At 31.7% G+C, this 19526-nt stretch overlaps 2 protein-coding genes across 2 annotated transcripts in view; both read right to left on the bottom strand.

Annotated features, from left to right (window-relative positions):
* Positions 1 to 19526, bottom strand: part of LOC142221722 (uncharacterized) — a 293735-nt gene that overhangs the window by 5197 nt on the left and 269012 nt on the right. Inside the window, exon 4 of the mRNA XM_075291508.1 lies at positions 10598 to 10746. Within this exon, the coding sequence (XP_075147623.1) occupies positions 10598 to 10746 (149 nt within the window). The remainder of the gene's footprint in view (positions 1 to 10597; positions 10747 to 19526) is intronic.
* Syx1A (Syntaxin 1A) overlaps positions 10598 to 19526 on the bottom strand; it is a 259394-nt gene continuing 250465 nt past the window's right edge. Inside the window, exon 3 of the mRNA XM_075291509.1 lies at positions 10598 to 10746. The gene's annotated coding sequence lies outside the window, so the exon portion shown is untranslated. The remainder of the gene's footprint in view (positions 10747 to 19526) is intronic.

Below are 19526 nucleotides of genomic sequence, written 5' to 3'. Positions count from 1 at the left end.
ACACCAGACATCGCGTTCTCAATTTCCCCCCATTTTTGCCTTGGAATCATACCGTCCAATGCTCCTTTATTAATAATAGCCATCACAAGGCTGTCTTTTGCAACTGAGGCAAACGATCTTTGATCCCGTTTAGAGGATGGCAGCGCATCCGGTGATCGTTCCCTTTTTCCAGCTTCAAGAATTCCTTGAGCCCATTTTAAGGAATCGCTTTGCTTAGCCGACAACGTGCTTGGGTCGACTGATCCTAATTTCTTTAGGATAAACAAAGCATTTCTTCGTTCCTTGAATCTCTTTCGAGAGGGATTGCCTCCTTTTGATGTCGTCACCTTAGAAAAGGTTCGACTTGCCAAAGTGTCACAGCCAGTCGACCCGTCTACAGGTCGACTAATCGGGCCTGACTCTTGGTCGCTGCCCAAATTTATAACTTCAGTCGTTACCCGTCCACTGGGCCCTGAAGTTAGCAACCCAGTGGATGACTTTGAATTTCGCTGCATGGTGGTTTATTATTTCCACCACACGTGAAATTCGTAATAAGTACTTATTACGATGAAATACTCCGCTATTAGAACACACGTCCGTTCAGTTCGACGGTTGATGATAGATATTCTACTAAGTAGTCCAGTTCAACCAGTACGCTTCCCGAAGATAAATTTAAAGATTCTACCTATGAAGACTATATCATATTCTTGATTTATAACAACCGTTTTTGTTTGAGTTTTAGAGGAATCTCAGAGGGATATATCAAATTCTCTACCGAACACAATATGTTATATCCAGAACACCTATTTATGACCTAAAAAACCTCTAGATTTCCAATTTCAGGCAAATTGGATAAGAGGTGTGCATGTGAGTAATATTTTACTCACGCTTACGCACACTCACGACGGAAAAATCTTACTCACGCATGATATTGTTTGGTAGGTTTCATGATCACGCACACTCACGAAAAGAAAATTTGTACTCACGCACGAAAATACCATGACTCACGAAAAATACCGTGACTCACGAAAATATCGTGACTTACGAAAATTGTCGTGACTCACGAATAATTTTATGAGTAATTTACCTTAGAGACGTGTATGAAAACATGAGCACGATTAAAATCGAGAGCATTATTAAACTTTTAACATCCCAGGTGTCACTAAAATTTTAAACGAATTCAACTCGTAAGCGTTTTTTTGCCCGTGGGCGGGATTATTTTCGTGACCGTATTTTTCCGAAATTCGTTACTCACGAAGAAATTATTTTCGTGACTCACGCAAGACATTTGATTTGTTAATCACGCACAACTCACGCCGTTGCCATCAGCGTGACTCATGATTCACGCGTGAGTCACGACAATTTCGTATCACGTGCACACCTCTAATAAAAACCATGGTTTCTAGAAGCCCAAAAAGTAAAATCGGCCGATTGGTCTACATGGATCGATAGACCCTATTTTCGGTAAACCTATTTGTGGTCATCAAATACCTCTAGATTTCAAATTTCACCATTATTTCGGTAAAAACCGGGAGATCCGTCTATATGGGGGCTATAGAAAAATATGTACGGATACGCTCCATTTTCGCTCCATTTTCGCTCCATTTTCGCTACACGTATTTGTGGCACTAAAATACTGCTAGATATAAAATTTCAGGCAAATCGGATTGATAATACGGTTTCTAGAAGCCCAATAAGTAAAATCGGGAGATCGGTCTATATGGAGGTTATACCAAAACATCGACCGCTGGGCACCATTTTTGGCACACCTATTTGTGGTTCTCAAATACCTCTAGCTATCGAATTTCAGGGAAATCGGAACTTGACCTGCCTGCAAACAAAAAACGAGTCTGTGCCAAATTGCAGGACGATATGTCCATTATTGCAAGCTGTAGCGTGGTTACAACAGACAGACGGACATGGTTATATCATCTTAGAATTTCTCCCTGATGAAGAATATATATAAAGGGTGATTCTTTTGAGGTTAGGATTTTCATGCATTAGTATTTGACAGATCACGTGGGATTTCAGACATGGTGTCAAAGAGAAAGATGCTCAGTATGCTTTGACATTTCATCATGAATAGACTTACTAACGAGCAACGCTTGCAAATCATTGAATTTTATTACCAAAATCAGTGTTCGGTTCGAAATGTGTTTCGCGCTTTACGTCCGATTTATGGTCTACATAATCGACCAAGTGAGCAAACAATTAATGCGATTGTGACCAAGTTTCGCACTCAGTTTACTTTATTGGACATTAAACCAACCACACGAATGCGTACAGTGCGTACAGAAGAGAATATTGCGTCTGTTTCTGAGAGTGTTGCTGAAGACCGTGAAATGTCGATTCGTCGCCGTTCGCAGCAATTGGGTTTGTGTTATTCGACCACATGGAAGATTTTACGCAAAGATCTTGGTGTAAAACCGTATAAAATACAGCTCGTGCAAGAACTGAAGCCGAACGATCTGCCACAACGTCGAATTTTCAGTGAATGGGCCCTAGAAAAGTTGGCAGAAAATCCGCTTTTTTATCGACAAATTTTGTTCAGCGATGAGGCTCATTTCTGGTTGAATGGCTACGTAAATAAGCAAAATTGCCGCATTTGGAGTGAAGAGCAACCAGAAGCCGTTCAAGAACTGCCCATGCATCCCGAAAAATGCATTGTTTGGTGTGGTTTGTACGCTGGTGGAATCATTGGACCGTATTTTTTTAAAGATGCTGTTGGACGCAACGTTACGGTGAATGGCGATCGCTATCGTTCGATGCTAACAAACTTTTTGTTGCCAAAAATGGAAGAACTGAACTTGGTTGACATGTGGTTTCAACAAGATGGCGCTACATGCCACACAGCTCGCGATTCTATGGCCATTTTGAGGGAAAACTTCGGAGAACAATTCATCTCAAGAAATGGACCGGTAAGTTGGCCACCAAGATCATGCGATTTGACGCCTTTAGACTATTTTTTGTGGGGCTACGTCAAGTCTAAAGTCTACAGAAATAAGCCAGCAACTATTCCAGCTTTGGAAGACAACATTTCCGAAGAAATTCGGGCTATTCCGGCCGAAATGCTCGAAAAAGTTGCCCAAAATTGGACTTTCCGAATGGACCACCTAAGACGCAGCCGCGGTCAACATTTAAATGAAATTATCTTCAAAAAGTAAATGTCATGGACCAATCTAACGTTTCAAATAAAGAACCGATGAGATTTTGCAAATTTTATGCGTTTTTTAAAAAAAAAAAGTTATCAAGCTCTTAACAAATCACCCTTTACTTTATATAATCGGAAATCGATATTTCGATGTGTTACAAACGGAATGACAAATTTATTATTATACCTCCATCCCATTCTATGGTGGTGGTATAAAAAGGTAAGGGTAATACAATGAAATTCATATATATGACATTCATATAAAGATCTTCCTAAGTCATTGCATTTAATGCACTGAAAAAAATATCTTCGAAGATTTCATGTCCTTGAAATACCAATGCCATTTTGTGTCAAACATTTTTGTCGTTATAGAAAAATTTGTCAAATTGTTTTTTTATTATAGAAAAATTTTTCAAAATTTTATTTCTATAGTTTTGTCAAAATTATATTTTTATAGACAATTTTGTTAAAATTTTATTTCTATGAAAATTTGGTCAAAACTTTATTTCTTATAGAAAATTTTATTTAAATTATATTTTTACCGAAAATATTGTAAAAAAATTTTTATCTCATATAAAAATGTTGACAATTTCTTTTATTTTGAATATTTTTAGTCACAATTTTATTTATTATGGCAAATTTTGACAAAATATTATAGATCGAAGATTTATATCGAAGATTTAGATAAAAATTAATTTATTATGGAACACTTTATTTTATGTTATATATTGTATAGATAATTTTGTCAAAATTTCATTTCTTTCAATAAATTATCAAAAATGGTTTCTTATTTTTCATAAGAAAACAAATTTCAGTCAACATTTTATTTCGTATAGAAAAATCCTCCAATTTTTTTTACAAAATATTCTGTCAAAATTTTATTTCTTATAGAAAGTTTTGTTAAAATTTTATTTTCCACCGAAAATTTTGTCAAAAATTTATTTCGTATGGAAATTTTCTCCAAAATTTATTTTAGAAAATGTTGTAAAAATTTTATTTCTTGTTAAAAATTTTGTAAAAATTTTATTTCTTGTGGAAAATTTTCCCAAATTTTCATTTTTTATTGAAGTTTTGTCAAAAGTAATAAACTTTTGACACAATTTTTTACGGAAAAATTAATTTCTTATAGAAATTTTGTTAAAAAATTATCAAAAATGTTTTCTAATTTTTCATAAGAAAACAAATTTCAGTCAACATTTTATTTCTTATAGAAAAATCCTGCAATTTTTTTTATAAAATATTCTGTCAATTTTTTTTATTTCTTATAGAAAGTTTTGTTAAAGTTTTATTTTTTATGTTAGCCTGATACCGAAACAGGCAATTGACGTCCAAATGCATTATATCTAATTATACAATTATTTTTCGAGCTTTATGGACAGATATAGATTAAGGAACATGGTCAATAAAGCCATTGAAAAGAAAACGCCAGATACAAATCTATACACGCCTGGACTGTACATGTTTCGGTTCGGGCGAATGAACCTTTCCACAGCCTTTTGTATAGATCTGGCTGGGAGAGATGACTCAATTTTGGGCCCTTTATGCTAACTCTGAAAAAACTAAAATTTGTCGACTTACTGAAATTTTACGGAGAATTTGGGGGAGATTATGAAATTTATATGAGGTATATGATTTTTTAATATTTGGTCGGAGAAAAATAAAAGGGCACAAGTACATACCGTGAAACAATTAAACTTTACTTGAAATTTACAGAGGATGTGGGGTAGGTTATATTATTATAATGGATCTCTGATTTTGTGATATTCGGAAGGGAAGAGGGGCCTCCCCTTGCCCTTCTGTATAAAAATTGGGTCTACACAATATACGCTATATCATTTTTCGATATTAGGACGGCGAGGGAGACCTCCTCTAAAACTGAAAAAAAAAATAGAATTCTCAAGTTTACTTGAAATTTACAAAGGCCGTAGGGGAAGGTTATGTAATCAATATGGTTACTTGATTTTTGAGTATTTGGACGGGAACCTTCTCTTTGTCCCAAGGAAAGGAAAGTTTACGGATTTTTTTGGAATTTGCAGAGAATTTGCAAAAAATAGAGCAAAATCTAACCTTCTCCGATTTACTTGAAATTGGGAGAAGGCGATTAAATTTATTCAGGGTACATAATTTTTCGATGTCTGCTTGGGGAAGGGGAATAGTGAAGTTGGGTAGTTTGTGAAATGAATATAGGGCACAGGAATTTACGATATCTGGTTGGGGAGGAGCTAAGGAGATTTTTTGAAATAGAAAGTAAAGTATTGTCGATAAAAGGGAACTCGGTACATAATAAAAAACTTAAATTTACGTTAAGTTGACAGGCAACGTAGAGGGTGCTTCATTTTCCGGTATATGTTTGGGAAAGGCATGTTCTCCGTGTCCAACACTTTAACAAATGTTAATATGGTCAATTTTTAAGTACTTTTAGTTTTTTCGATTTATTGGACGGTATGTTGAGGAGAAGTATACCTCCCCTTGACAAACCACGCTTGAAATTCACAGGAAATGTGGAAGATTGTCCAACGATTTGAATACAGAACAATTAAAAACAAGTATATACGGCCGTAAGTTCGGCCAGGCCTAATCTTATGTACCCTCCACCATGGATTGCGTAGAAACTTCTACGAAAGAATGTCATCCACAATCGAATTACTTGGGTTGTGAGTCCATAGGTGGTATATATTAGATAAAAAAGTTATGTATAGGTAAGCCTAGAAATAATTACGAATCGATGTGGACTTTTTGCACGACACGTAGAGCCAAAATTGAAATATGGGGGTCGCTTATATGGGGGCTATATACAATTATGAACTTGATATGGACCAATTTTTGTGTGATTGGGGATCGATTTATCTGAGGGCTATATATAACTATAGACCGATATGGACCTAGTTAGGCATGGTTGTTAACGGCCATATACTAGCACAATGTACCAAATTTCAACTGACTCGGATGAAATTTGTTCCTCCAAGAGGCTCTAAACCAAATCTAGGAATCGGTTTATATAGGGGCTATATATGATTATGGACTGATATGGACCACTTTTGTTATGGTTGTTAAATATCATATACTACCACCACGTACCGAATTTCAACCAGATCGCATGAATTTTGCTTCTCCATAAGGCACCGGAGGTCAAATCTGGGGATCGGCTTATGTGGGAGCTATATATAATTATGGACTGATATGAACCAATTCCTGCATGGTTGTTGGATACAATATACTAACATCACGTACCAAATTTCAACCGAATCGGATGAATTTTGCTCTTCCAAGGGGCTCTGGAGGTCAAATCTAGGGATCGGTTTATATGGGGCCTATATATAATTATGGACCGATTTCGACCAATTTTTGCATGGGTGTTTGAGGCCCTATATTAACACCACGTTCCAAAATTGAACTGAATCAGATGAATTTTGGTCTTCCAGGAGGCTCCGGAGGTCAAATCTGGTAATTGGTTTATATGGCGGCTATACATAATTATGGACCGATGTTGGCCAATTTTTGCATGGTCATTAGAGAACATATACTTACACCATGTACCAAATTTCAGCCGGATCGGATGAAATTTGCTTCTCTTAGAGGCTCCGCAAGCCAAATCGCGGGATCGGTCTATATGGGGGCTATATAAAGGGTGATTTGTTAAGAGCTTGATAACTTTTTTTAAAAAAAAACGCATAAAATTTGCAAAATCTCATCGGTTCTTTATTTGAAACGTTAGATTGGTCCATGACATTTACTTTTTGAAGATAATTTCATTTAAATGTTGACCGCGGCTGCGTCTTAGGTGGTCCATTCGGAAAGTCCAATTTTGGGCAACTTTTTCGAGCATTTCGGCCGGAATAGCCCGAATTTCTTCGGAAATGTTGTCTTCCAAAGCTGGAATAGTTGCTGGCTTATTTCTGTAGACTTTAGACTTGACGTAGCCCCACAAAAAATAGTCTAAAGGCGTCAAATCGCATGATCTTGGTGGCCAACTTACCGGTCCATTTCTTGAGATGAATTGTTCTCCGAAGTTTTCCCTCAAAATGGCCATAGAATCGCGAGCTGTGTGGCATGTAGCGCCATCTTGTTGAAACCACATGTCAACCAAGTTCAGTTCTTCCATTTTTGGCAACAAAAAGTTTGTTAGCATCGAACGATAGCGATCGCCATTCACCGTAACGTTGCGTCCAACAGCATCTTTGAAAAAATACGGTCCAATGATTCCACCAGCGTACAAACCACACCAAACAGTGCATTTTTCGGGATGCATGGGCAGTTCTTGAACGGCTTCTGGTTGCTCTTCACTCCAAATGCGGCAATTTTGCTTATTTACGTAGCCATTCAACCAGAAATGAGCCTCATCACTGAACAAAATTTGTCGATAAACACATTTCGAACCGAACACTGATTTTGGTAATAAAATTCAATGATTTGCAAGCGTTGCTCGTTAGTAAGTCTATTCATGATGAAATGTCAAAGCATACTGAGCATCTTTCTCTTTGACACCATGTCTGAAATCCCACGTGATCTGTCAAATACTAATGCATGAAAATCCTAACCTCAAAAGAATCACCCTTTATAAATATGGACCGATGTGGACCAATTTTTGCATGGTTGTTAGAGACCATATACTAACATCATGTACCAAATTTCAGCGGGATCGGATTAAACTTGCTTCTCTTAGAGGCTCCGCAAGCCAAATCTGGGGATCGGTTTATATGGGGGCTATATATAATTACGGACCGATGTGGACCAATTTTTGCATGGTTGTTAGAGACCATATACCAAATTTCAGCCGGATCGGATGAAATTTGCTTCTCTTAGAGGATTCGCAAGCCAAATTTGGGGGTCCGTTTATATGGGGGCTATACGTAAAAGTGGACCGATATAGCCCATTTGCAATACCATTCGACCTACATCAATAACAACTACTTGTGCAAAGTTTCAAGTCGATAGCTTGTTTCGTTAGGAAGTTAGCGTGATTTCAACAGACGGACATGCTCAGATCGACTCCGAATTTCACCACGACCCAGAATATTTATACTTTATGGGGTCTTAGAGCAATATTTCGATGTGTTACAAACGGAATGACAAAGTTAATATACCCCCAATCCTATGGTGGAGGGTATAAAAAAAATTGGTTGAAAGGGACACCCTCTACCCGACGTTTGTAAAGCCGGTCCGTTTTACATCTGCATAACCGCTCTATTTCTGTATATAAACGAAAAAGCAAGAATCCCGTTCCGTATGTGGAAATAATGGAGTGATTAATCAGTACTTCAGTTTTTGTTCCAGACTTCCCCTGACCCTACTCTTTAAAAGAGTTCAATTCTTTTCGAATTTTTTTTCAGATCGAAGGATATGGTTGACTAAGTTAACGAAAATATGCTTATTTTTTTTATCGAAGATCTTGATAAAATTGAATTTATTAATGAAAATTCTATTTCTTATGGAAAAATTATCCAAAATATAATTTTTTAAATTGTCAAAAGTTTATTTCTTATTTTTCATAAGTAGTAAAATTTCATTTCTTAAGGTGGGTATTTGTTCGACTTTAGCCGCTAAAATCAAAACTAAATATGCAAAAATGGAATGAAATTATATCTTCATCTTGCAAATTTTATTATAACTTGATGGGGAATGATCCAATGCAAAAATTGAAAATGTGAAAGAAAAGCGAAAAATGGTCAATTTAACGCGATAATGCCAACTTAATACTGGCCTTTATATAACATTTTGTCGACGTTTTTTAAATATGACATTTTTTTATTTTTTTATGGAAAATTCTGTCACAATTTTATTTCTTATAGACAGATTCGTTAAAGTTTTTTCCCGAAATTTTTGTCAAAAATGTATTTCATATAGAAGTTTTTTTTGCATACAATTTTTTTTGTCAAAATTTTATTTAGTACGGTAAATTTTGACAAAATGTTATATCTTATAGAAAATTTTCACAAAATTGCTGGTGGGGCCAGCTGGGTGCTGTGTACTATGAGCCGCTCCAACTGAGTGAAACGATCACAGAAGCTGGGTATCGAACTCAATTGATGAGTTTAAGCCGAGCAATGCGTGATAAACGGCAACAATATTTGGAAAGGCACGACAAGGTGATTTTACAACACCTTAACGGCATATGCACGGGCATATGCCGAAACCCCGTAAATACTTTTTTGAATGCACTCCTACTCCACCCACCTAGCAATGTCTGGGCTATAAAAATTCTTTGAAAAGTGTATCGGTCCGTTTCTGGACTGACAAGAAAAATTCAATAAAATTTAGACACAAACCAAAAAAGTAAAGAAAAAATTGATTGTTTTATTATTTTCCTAGTTTTTTTTTTTTATGGAATCTGAAATACTGAAAAACATCACATCTAAATAATTAATGCAGCGGATGCTGAAAAGGAAAAAGTAAAATTCATTGCTCTTTATGTGATTTTGCACAATTTTTGAATCCAAAAAAAAATTTCATTGCCAATATTTCGATGTATTATAAACGGAATGCCAAAGTTAGTATACACCATCCTATGATGGAGGGTATAAGAACGCAAGAAAATAAGTGAGCATGATTTTATTTTAGATATTAGGTTAGGTATAGTGGCAGCCTGATATTTCAGGCTCACTTAGACTATTCAGTCCAAATGTTATCAGATTTACTAAGAGGGGATAATCCCCCGACGAAAAACTGTTTGGTATTCGCTCGAAACAGGGATTGATCCCACGACCCTTTGTATGCAAGGTGGGCATGCTAATCAATGCACCACAGTAGCTCCACTGTGTCAAACAAGAAAACGGTAACAATCAAAGAGTTGACGTTTACATATAAAATAAGATGAAGATAGAAAGAAATGACAGAAGATGTAACACTGCATCAAGAGCAGCATTTGCTGTATTATGAGATAACATGACTCGTCATTCTTGAATAGCAAATATTGCAAATCGCCAGAATACCACACTGAAAAAACAGTGAACCCACCAGGAAGAAAAATATCGGTTAATTTTAGAAAATTTTGAATATTTTGAGAAAATTTTAACTAAACAGTATAACAAACGCTGGCATCACGCCGATGTCATAAAAATAAGTAAATATTTTCCGACAAATTTAAGAAAATTTATTAGACATAATTTTCTTGTTAAAGAAAATTTTGTAGTTTGAAGGAAAAAATTGGAGTTCAAAATTGCAAGAATGTCTTTAGTGACATACGAAGTTCATGATGAACGCATTTGTGGTAAAATTTACAAATTTAAAGAAATATTGAACTATTTTGTGGAAGACACGAATTTAGTTAATCTTTATCCTTCATTTGTGTACAATTTTTTCCTCGGTTTTAGTTAATTTAACTAACGTACACAAAAAATTATTAGAGTAGAGGAAACTTTCTTCAAACATAATAATTCCATGAACTAAAATAAAGTTAAATTGGCTTTAGTGAAATAGAGAGTTCACTTTTTTTTTGAGTGCAGATATTAATTACATATGTATACTTACATTGCTATATATTTAAGGCTATCACAGTGTATCTTATACTCCATTGGCACAGAAGCAGGTAAATTTAATATCCTCCGGAGTGTATCACGGATACGAGTCGTAGTGAAATAATCAGAGGCAGTGCGGTTCCATACGGATAAAGTACATTCCTGTTGACAAAAAAAAGAAGAAGTAATGAAAAAACTGTTAAATAAAATTCTTTTGGTGTGTCTATTTTATATGAAACTTGGTGACAAAAAACCATTGGACTGGGTAAACATTCGGGCAAATACAGAGCGTAGATTTGAAACGAAGAATTTGTATGAATAACATTCGCAAATTCTTGTGGGAACGTTCTACAACAAAAAGTTGTCATTTATTGCTCAAAGTTTCCCACCGCCAATAATCCATGGTAAACGGCATAAAAATGAGTTTTTCGCAGACGATTAGGTATTCCCGACATGAATAAAATAACAATCTAAATTGTTTTTCTTGTTTGTTTTTTATTTAATGATTTTTATTTGTTACTGTTATCAATTGAATATTTTGTTGAAATTAATTTTGTTATTAGTTTCGTTTTTCTTTACGGTTTGTATTAGACCAATTAACTGCATTTAATCAATCCAAATAAAAAAGGAAATACTAATGTAATTAATATAAATTGTTAATTGTATGTTTTTTTGTTTTTAATATATTTCTTTTGTTACTTATTTTTCACAATTTTTATTATTACATATTTTATTTTATTTTTTTTTTTTATTATAATACTAACACTTAACTTTTAATTCAATAAATAACTAGTACTTGGGTTTTGTATTTCTTGCTGTTAATAGTTGTAAATTTTTTTAATTTTCCTTTTTTTTTTCTTGACTAGGGAAAGAGAAAAATATATAAGAATTTTTGCTCTTAAATCGTAATAATAAATTATTTAACCATATATATATATATACTTTTTTGTTATTTATTTGTATTTAGTGTTTATATTGTTTTGCTTTATTTGAATGATTAACAATGAATTTAATCGCCTTTATTATGGATAGGTTTCGATATTCAATTCACTATTTTTCCAAATGGGGCAGCATTTCCTTTTGCTTAGAGAAATTTTGTATTGACTCAACTCAACAATTGGAGAAACTTTGAAATATTAAGAACCTAACTTTAGTTTTTCCCGCTGTATAAGACTTGACTTGAGTCATTGATGAAATATCAGAAAAAAAACAATTTTGTGTAAGGCTAGATAAATATATATTTTATATATTGAAAAGCTTTTGGTAAACATAAAATTGTCATTTTATAGATATCAAATACAATTTTCAGCATGATGTGTAAACGACCCATTATGCTTATATTCCCCTAAGCGAAAATGTTGCCACATGCCCCGTTAACATTTCGTATAATATAAAAGACAATTGTTTAATTTTTGACCAACTACAGACATGCGAATAAACGGAATGAAAGAAGTTGTAGCAACGTTGCCAGGAGGTAAAGCTAGCATTGTATATCTATTTTTATGGATAATTGACCGACACCGAGTAGACATATTTTTGACGGCTCAGATTAAGCTGCCGTCAAATAATTGGCTTCATTCTATGGCACTGCTAATGATTGACATCATTGACATTAGATAATTTTTTCAAAAGCATCTGGATGTGTAATGACTTGTCAAGTACTCAATATAATTTAAAAAATCAGCTGCAATTAAATTCCCTCAATTTAGTTCTTCAAAAGAAATTCTTAAAATTTTCATAGTTTGGATTAATTTCTTTTTATTGATTTAATGGAATAAATAGTATATTTAATCGTTTCTTTAAATCAATATAAAAAACTTTCAGTCGTTCCACGTATGATGCAACTTATAAAAGCACTGCCATTATTGCAAGAACAACATTCAAATACCTCAATATCCAAACACATTTCGATTAGAGCTCCTTGCATATTGTTTTGTTAGAAATTTGTATCCTGATAAAAAAATTCTAATAAATCAAGCTATTATAATCTTCTTTTTGCCTTTATGGGGTAACTCTAATTTCCTCAATTTAGTTCTTCAATAGAAATTCTTAACATTTTCTTATTATTCATGGTTTGGATTAATTTCTTTTTATTGATTTAATGGAATAAATAGTTTATTTAATCGTTTTTTTTTAATCAATATAAAAACAACTTTCAGTCGTTCCACTTATGATGCAACTTCTAAAAGCACTGCCATTATTGCAAGAACAACATTCAAATACCTCAATATCCAAACACATTTCGATTAGAGCTCATTGCAGCTTGTTTTATTAGAAATTTGTATCCTGATACAAAAAATTCTAATAAATCAAGCTATTATAATCTTCTTTTTGCCTTTAAGGGGCAACTCTAATCGTACATTAGATTTATGCATTTATATATGATCCTGTAACAGCTATAGAGGAAATGTATACAAAACTGTGGCATCACTTGACACATCAATATCAAAGATAATTGAGAAGAAGATGCAGTCTTGTCATAGCAAAACTGAAGCACCAGAGGACTCTGCCAACAAAATATCATGAAGTTTGCGTCGACGTGACTCTCAAATGTACTGTGTTGTGTACATTTGAGTTTTTCATAAATTTCTGAATAAAATCCCACAAAAGCAATACCAAAACGATTGTAGAAAATTAAAATAAAACGTATGTGTATATTAAAGCGAATATTCATTATGGTTTTATGTGAATATTGCCGTTTAAATTTATTCCTGGGCAGAGCTGCTTTGGAAAAAATTGACAAATAAAACAATTTTTTTCTCATAGCCCTCTACACCTTGACATTTGTTTTCTCTTTATAAGAGCACAATGCTTAATCTTGTTATACTCAATTATCTTTGTCAATATTCTTTATTTTTTGGAAAAGTTTACCAAATATTAATTGCCTTCGTTTAAAATTTTCTAAAAGAAATCAGCATAAATATTTTTAAAGTAGAGTATTGTGGCATTGCTTCCACATTGATTCGGAACATTTTTTAATAAATGCCATCAAAACAATTACAATTTATTAGGAAGCTTATGTTGACGTTTAAAAACAACGTTTATTTTTGTAGCATTGACACTACCTGCCTTATTCTACCAGCAAAATATTGAAAATGATTCAATTAAAAATATTAAAAAAAAAAAAAAACTTTAACCGTCCATTTATCATAATCGTAACCATGGCATTCGTTTGTCTTGGATATAAGGACAAAATCGGCTGTTTTTGACGTTGCTAAAATTCATCTTCCACAATGCTTAGCATCTAAACAGCTGTTGGCAGTGTAACCATATTGTGTAATTTGGATATGGAATAACTAACTAGCCGATATTATAACATCCAAAATTTTGCCACATCATTATTATACGAAAATATTTGGAGACATTTGGAACCACCTTCTATTCAAAACTATGATTTCTTCTATTTTGATTGTATGTTGTTGCAAATGAGATGTTAAGATGTTTTTTAATTTTATATACAAACATAAATACATACATATGTATGCACATATACATTTAAACCTATCTACATAAATATGTATGTAGTAATGGATGTTTTTTTTATTATTTTCAAAATATTTTGGAGTTGAAATCAACGACATTGTCATTCGAGTAGAATGAGCGTGGACGTGTAAATATGTTTGGTACCTATGTGTTAAAGGATATATGGTGGCAAGTGTTCAAGTTATTGTTTTATTATGTTTTTTTTTTCTTCTTATAAATGTTTTCATCTTCAAGGTAAACAATTTAAATTGCACATTGATATATAGTTTTCGTTAGAATTTAAATATAATTTGTTTGTTGGAAAGATTTTGTTTTATTTGGTTGGTAAATTGTAATTGATTATTACTCGTTCTTTGCTGTTTCATGTATATGCATGAATTTTGAAGTATATAAATAGTCTAAGTACAGGCTAAGTTTTTCGTCTTTCTTGTTGTTTGTGGTTTCTTGGAGTTTTTGATTTTCCTAGATAAATATGATTTGAAAATATTTATATTTTATATAAAGATAGGTTATGTAAATTTGTTATGAATTGTTCGTATTTGAATTTTTTGTTTTAGTTTTTCTTCCATTTTTTATTTAATTCAAAAGTTCAAAACAAAATATGAGACCTACTATTGCTTATATTCAGATATAAACGTTATGCAAATTGTTCTTATATGTCTGAGTGATTTATATAGTATATGCAAGTTTTGTATTAGTATGTATATTTATTTAGATGTGTGTAATGTGTTAGGGTATTTTTGTGGTTGTAAAATTTTATTGTTGATTTCTCAGTGGGGTTATTGCTGAAGTTCGATTCTTTTCTTTTTATATATAAGAGTTTTCCTATACGTACATATCGTTTTTATTTTTAATAGTATATATTTTTTTCTAGATTGCTTCTTTTTTGTTGCTGCTGTTGTTGTATTTTTTTTGTCTGTCATGAAATAACTAAACTTTTATAGTTTTAAGGGTAGCCATAAAGAAACCATATTCGTGTTGTTTTTTTGATTTGTTGGTTGTTTGGCCCTTAGGAGTACCTAAATGGTTATGTTGTTCTTGGGTAAAGAAATTTTTGATATGCTTTTGTAAACATGCACACGTACACACCTTATATTCTTTGATAAATTATTTCTGTGTATTTGGAAAATGAAATTGAATAGAGTCCCCACAATCAAATAGACAAATTAATTTTAGTTATTGGAAATTTTTCTAGTTGAAAATATATTGGTGTAAAGGTCCCATAAGATTTGTATCAACTAAATGTTAAATATGGCAACAGCAGCAGCAATTATTTTGAAATATAAATATAATTACAATAACAAAATAAATTTCTTAAAATTATAAAAATAAGAAAAAAATATATGTATTTAATGGACTAGTGTAAAATGTGGAAAATTGTAACAAATTGTAAAACATATACACACAAAAATTACGACTATTGCAGATCAACGTAGCTTTCCTTTATTGGTATAGTTGTTTCTCTAAAAGCAAATAAATCGTATTTATAGTATGCGATGTTACAAAAACCTTGTTTATCCTAAAAGGTGAGTATTAAGTTCGAGTTTAGCCGCTAAAATCGCAATTTTTTCACGATTACTTTTCTTTAATAATACTTTTTAAGGAATACAAACTTTGTGAAAACTTGCTTTGGGCTATTCCCCATCAAGTTATAATAAAATCTGCAACAAATATGTATAATTTTATTCCTTTTTTTACTGATTTAGTTTTCACTTTAGTGAAAAAACTCGAACTTAATACTCACCTAAAGGAACAACTTTAACCCTTTCACTACCGATGTCCACTTAGAGGGACATTCGAAAAAGACACCAAATTCTACTTTCCCACTTAGTTTCGATTTATTTCTCGATGTTATTTTAAAGGAGAGGCTTTAATCTACATAAGCCATAAATATTGTCCATATTGGTGAGGTCTAAAATACATTTTTATAAACTTCTTTAACAATAAACGAAAAATACGAAAATTTGAGACAATTTTTTTTATTTCTAGTAAATGGACATTTATACAAAACCTATAGCTGATACTTTTACGGGTTCTTTTTTGTATTTTTTCTCATACTTTGAAAGATATTATAGGCCAAATAGCGCTTATTTTCGTAAGGCCATTTGGTCATAATTCAAGAATCAAGTTTTCAGAACAAACTCATATAGCTCTTGAAGTAATTGAGGTAGGTTTTCAAAATGACAATTTTTGTTCTACATGCTGTTACTACAAGTAAAAACAGAAGAAAAATAAATGTTTTTTATTATTAGGTTTATTTCGGTTAACAACAAAAGAAAACTTCGTTGGTTTAAAATTTCGTTTCCCAGAAAAGAGATTAATGTATTGCACGCAACGAATTCAAAACATTTTAATGTTCGAATACACATGAATGCATTTTCTGAGCTTATCCATGATGTTATAACAAGGTGGCATCGCTGAAGCAGATATCTAATACAGAGAGAATGAAAACACAAGAGGACGAACATTTCTCTTCTACAAAAACAAAAAAATGTTAATCGTATAGATGTCGCACAATGCCAGCAGCTTTGGTATTACCGACGTTGCGGTCGAAGCGCCGCTATAAATTGTTTATAAAGTCATCGGAAGTTATAATTTCAAATTGTCTGCCAAAAAATTTAATGGAATGAAAACATTCATAAAAAAGAACATTTGTTACTACAAAGTAGGTTTTAATTCCTATTTTCTTTACGTAAACTGTATGATATTTGAGAGAAGCGCCGACAAAAACTGCATGATTTTAGAGAAATTTTCCTCATGACTGCCACCTACTGACGCATTTTCGCTTCACAGTTTCGCGCTCTTGTATTTTTATTCTCTCTCATATCTATATTTTATCCAAATGTCAATTTTGTTTTATTTTATGGCCGATACATACACACAAAAAAAAATTTTTCTGATTCAATCACGAAATTAATTGATCCAATTAATTTTTAATTGAAATGTCTTCAATCACAGAAATGATAGTATCAATTAAAAAATTAATTGAAGGTCACTTAAAAAGTTAATTGATCCAATTAAAAAATTAATTGATACTATTATTTTTGTGATTGATTTTTGTTTCAATTAAAGAATTTGTTGAACCAATTAAATTTTTAATTGAATATTTTTTAAAACTCAATTAAAATTTTAATTGGAAAATTTTTCGTGAAATTTTTTTGTGTGTAGTTCGATTTCGTGAATGAAACTTCATTCATTCAGTAGAAAACTATAATTTGTTGTACAGATTGAACATACACAGAAAAAAAAACTTTTTTCTAATTCAATCACGAAATTTATTGATCCAGATTCAACAAATTCTTGAAAAAAACATTCATTGATTTCTTTGACACTTTCAATTAATTTTATAATTTTTTTTTTTGATTTTAGACGCGAAACACAATTATTTTTTTCGAATTTTTCAATAGTTTTATTTGGATATATTTGTAATTTAATTAAAATATTAATTATTTTAATTAAAAATGTAAAAATTTTCTATTGAATTTCATAACTGATTTTCTTTATAATTTGAATAAAAAGTTAATTGTATCAGTTTTTTTAATTGATTACGTTTTCAACGTCAATAAATTATTTTCTGTGTAATGGACAATTTTCAGAATAAATCTCATAAAATACTCGTATGTGTGTCTGTACACCCTGTATCATCTGATTGGCATCACTGATGAGCAAATCAATAATAAAATACCCAGGACACTCACAAAGTATTTCTTCTCAAAATTATAATATTTTCAATTTCCGGTTAAACCAAGATGGCCGCACAACGTTTCGTTAAAATAAAATCATTTATAATTTCTTGACGGTAAATGGCATAGTATTGCCAATGGTATCTAATATTATAGTTTCATCATTAGGCACTTTTGTGCTACCGTGGCGAGGTCAATACTTTATTTTCAAACGGCAAATAGAAGAAGAACATTTGGATATATTTTCAGCACTATGATGCCAGTTAATCAAATATATCGATTTAAATCAGAAAAACGTATTAGTAATTGTCGTATTTTTGTCACAATTTTGAACCTTCCACCCACAATCAATCAATTTCAAACTGCTATAACAGTGTTGCAAAAATTTAGCTCAGAAAATTTTAACGAAATGTAAATTTGATTGTACGAATGGTTGTACAACTAATCTTATTACCATTCGAACTTTAAATTGATTTTACTTTAAATTGATTTTATAATGGATAATTGTCCGCCGCCGAATGGACAAATTTATATTGGTCGGCTTCATTCTCTGGTAACAACATGTTGGACAAAAAAAAACTTCTAGTCTGACATGCTCAGAAAATGTGAACATGCAAATGAAATCATACGCACAAAAAAAAAAAAACAAACATACAAATTAAAAAAAAATATATTTTTTTTTGTTGAATAACTATGTTTTGTTTTCTTAAATAATAAGAATATTGCTGTAAGGTTATTGTGCTATTATTTTGTTCATATATTTTTTGTATCTATTGGTTTTGCTTTAATGTGTATATAGTTGCCGATGTTAATGATTCTATTTGCAACAATCAATTGGCATAACTAAAAGACATTTGATATTGTAGTTTATTTTTTCAAATTAATTACTTTTTATTGTTATTTTTATATAGTCATTTATCTAACTGTATTAATTGATCTCTTTATTGGTTTTTATATAATTCATTTGTTATATTTTTAATGATTTAAAATATTTATTGAATGAAATTATTTATATTTCACCAAATCCTTGGCTATTGATTGATTAAATTAGACATGTGGTTTTCATTATTCATGAATGGCATTTGTTTATGTTATGTTTGGTTTAATTGCTAAAGCAAATACTCTTCATTAATAATAAAATATAATTACACCAAAGTACACACTGAGAAGAACAAAATTGTAAAATGTATATATATCTAATTATGTATGTATATCTAAAGCTAGTTGTATATTTTATTTTAATACACAGAGAAATTGCAAGCTATTTTTGGTTTTTGTTTGTTTTCTTGTTTTTTTTTTATCCATAAAATGGAGGGGAGGTAAAATAATTGTTTACTTATTTTCTTCCCTTTCAATAATAAAGTATAACAAAATATTTATTAATTTTAAGGGTATGACAATGGTAAGTAACAATTATTTACACTTATATCATTATTTATCTTCTTCTCATTATATTACAAATGAAACTAATGTAAATAGACAACAAAGTAACTATGTATATTTATTTTGCTAAAACAACAACAAATTGAACTACTAGAATTAAATAATTTTCCTAACATTCGTTTTCCATTACAATATTTAAATCGTTACAAAAGAAATTGGAATGCAATGGACCCTCTACACCTTGGAAATAAATGAAGCTTAAATTATAAACTAAATGTTTTTATATCGTAATTGCTTATGAATTGTTATTAACTTTTTCGCTCGTAGATTATTAGGACCATTAAAGATTAATATTATGTTCGTTCCACGAGATAGACACGTTATTTCATAAAT

The sequence above is a fragment of the Haematobia irritans genome, chromosome 1, assembly GCF_050003625.1.
Source record: "Haematobia irritans isolate KBUSLIRL chromosome 1, ASM5000362v1, whole genome shotgun sequence".
Taxonomy (NCBI): domain Eukaryota; kingdom Metazoa; phylum Arthropoda; class Insecta; order Diptera; family Muscidae; genus Haematobia; species Haematobia irritans.
This window is presented reverse-complemented; position numbering and strand designations above follow the sequence as displayed.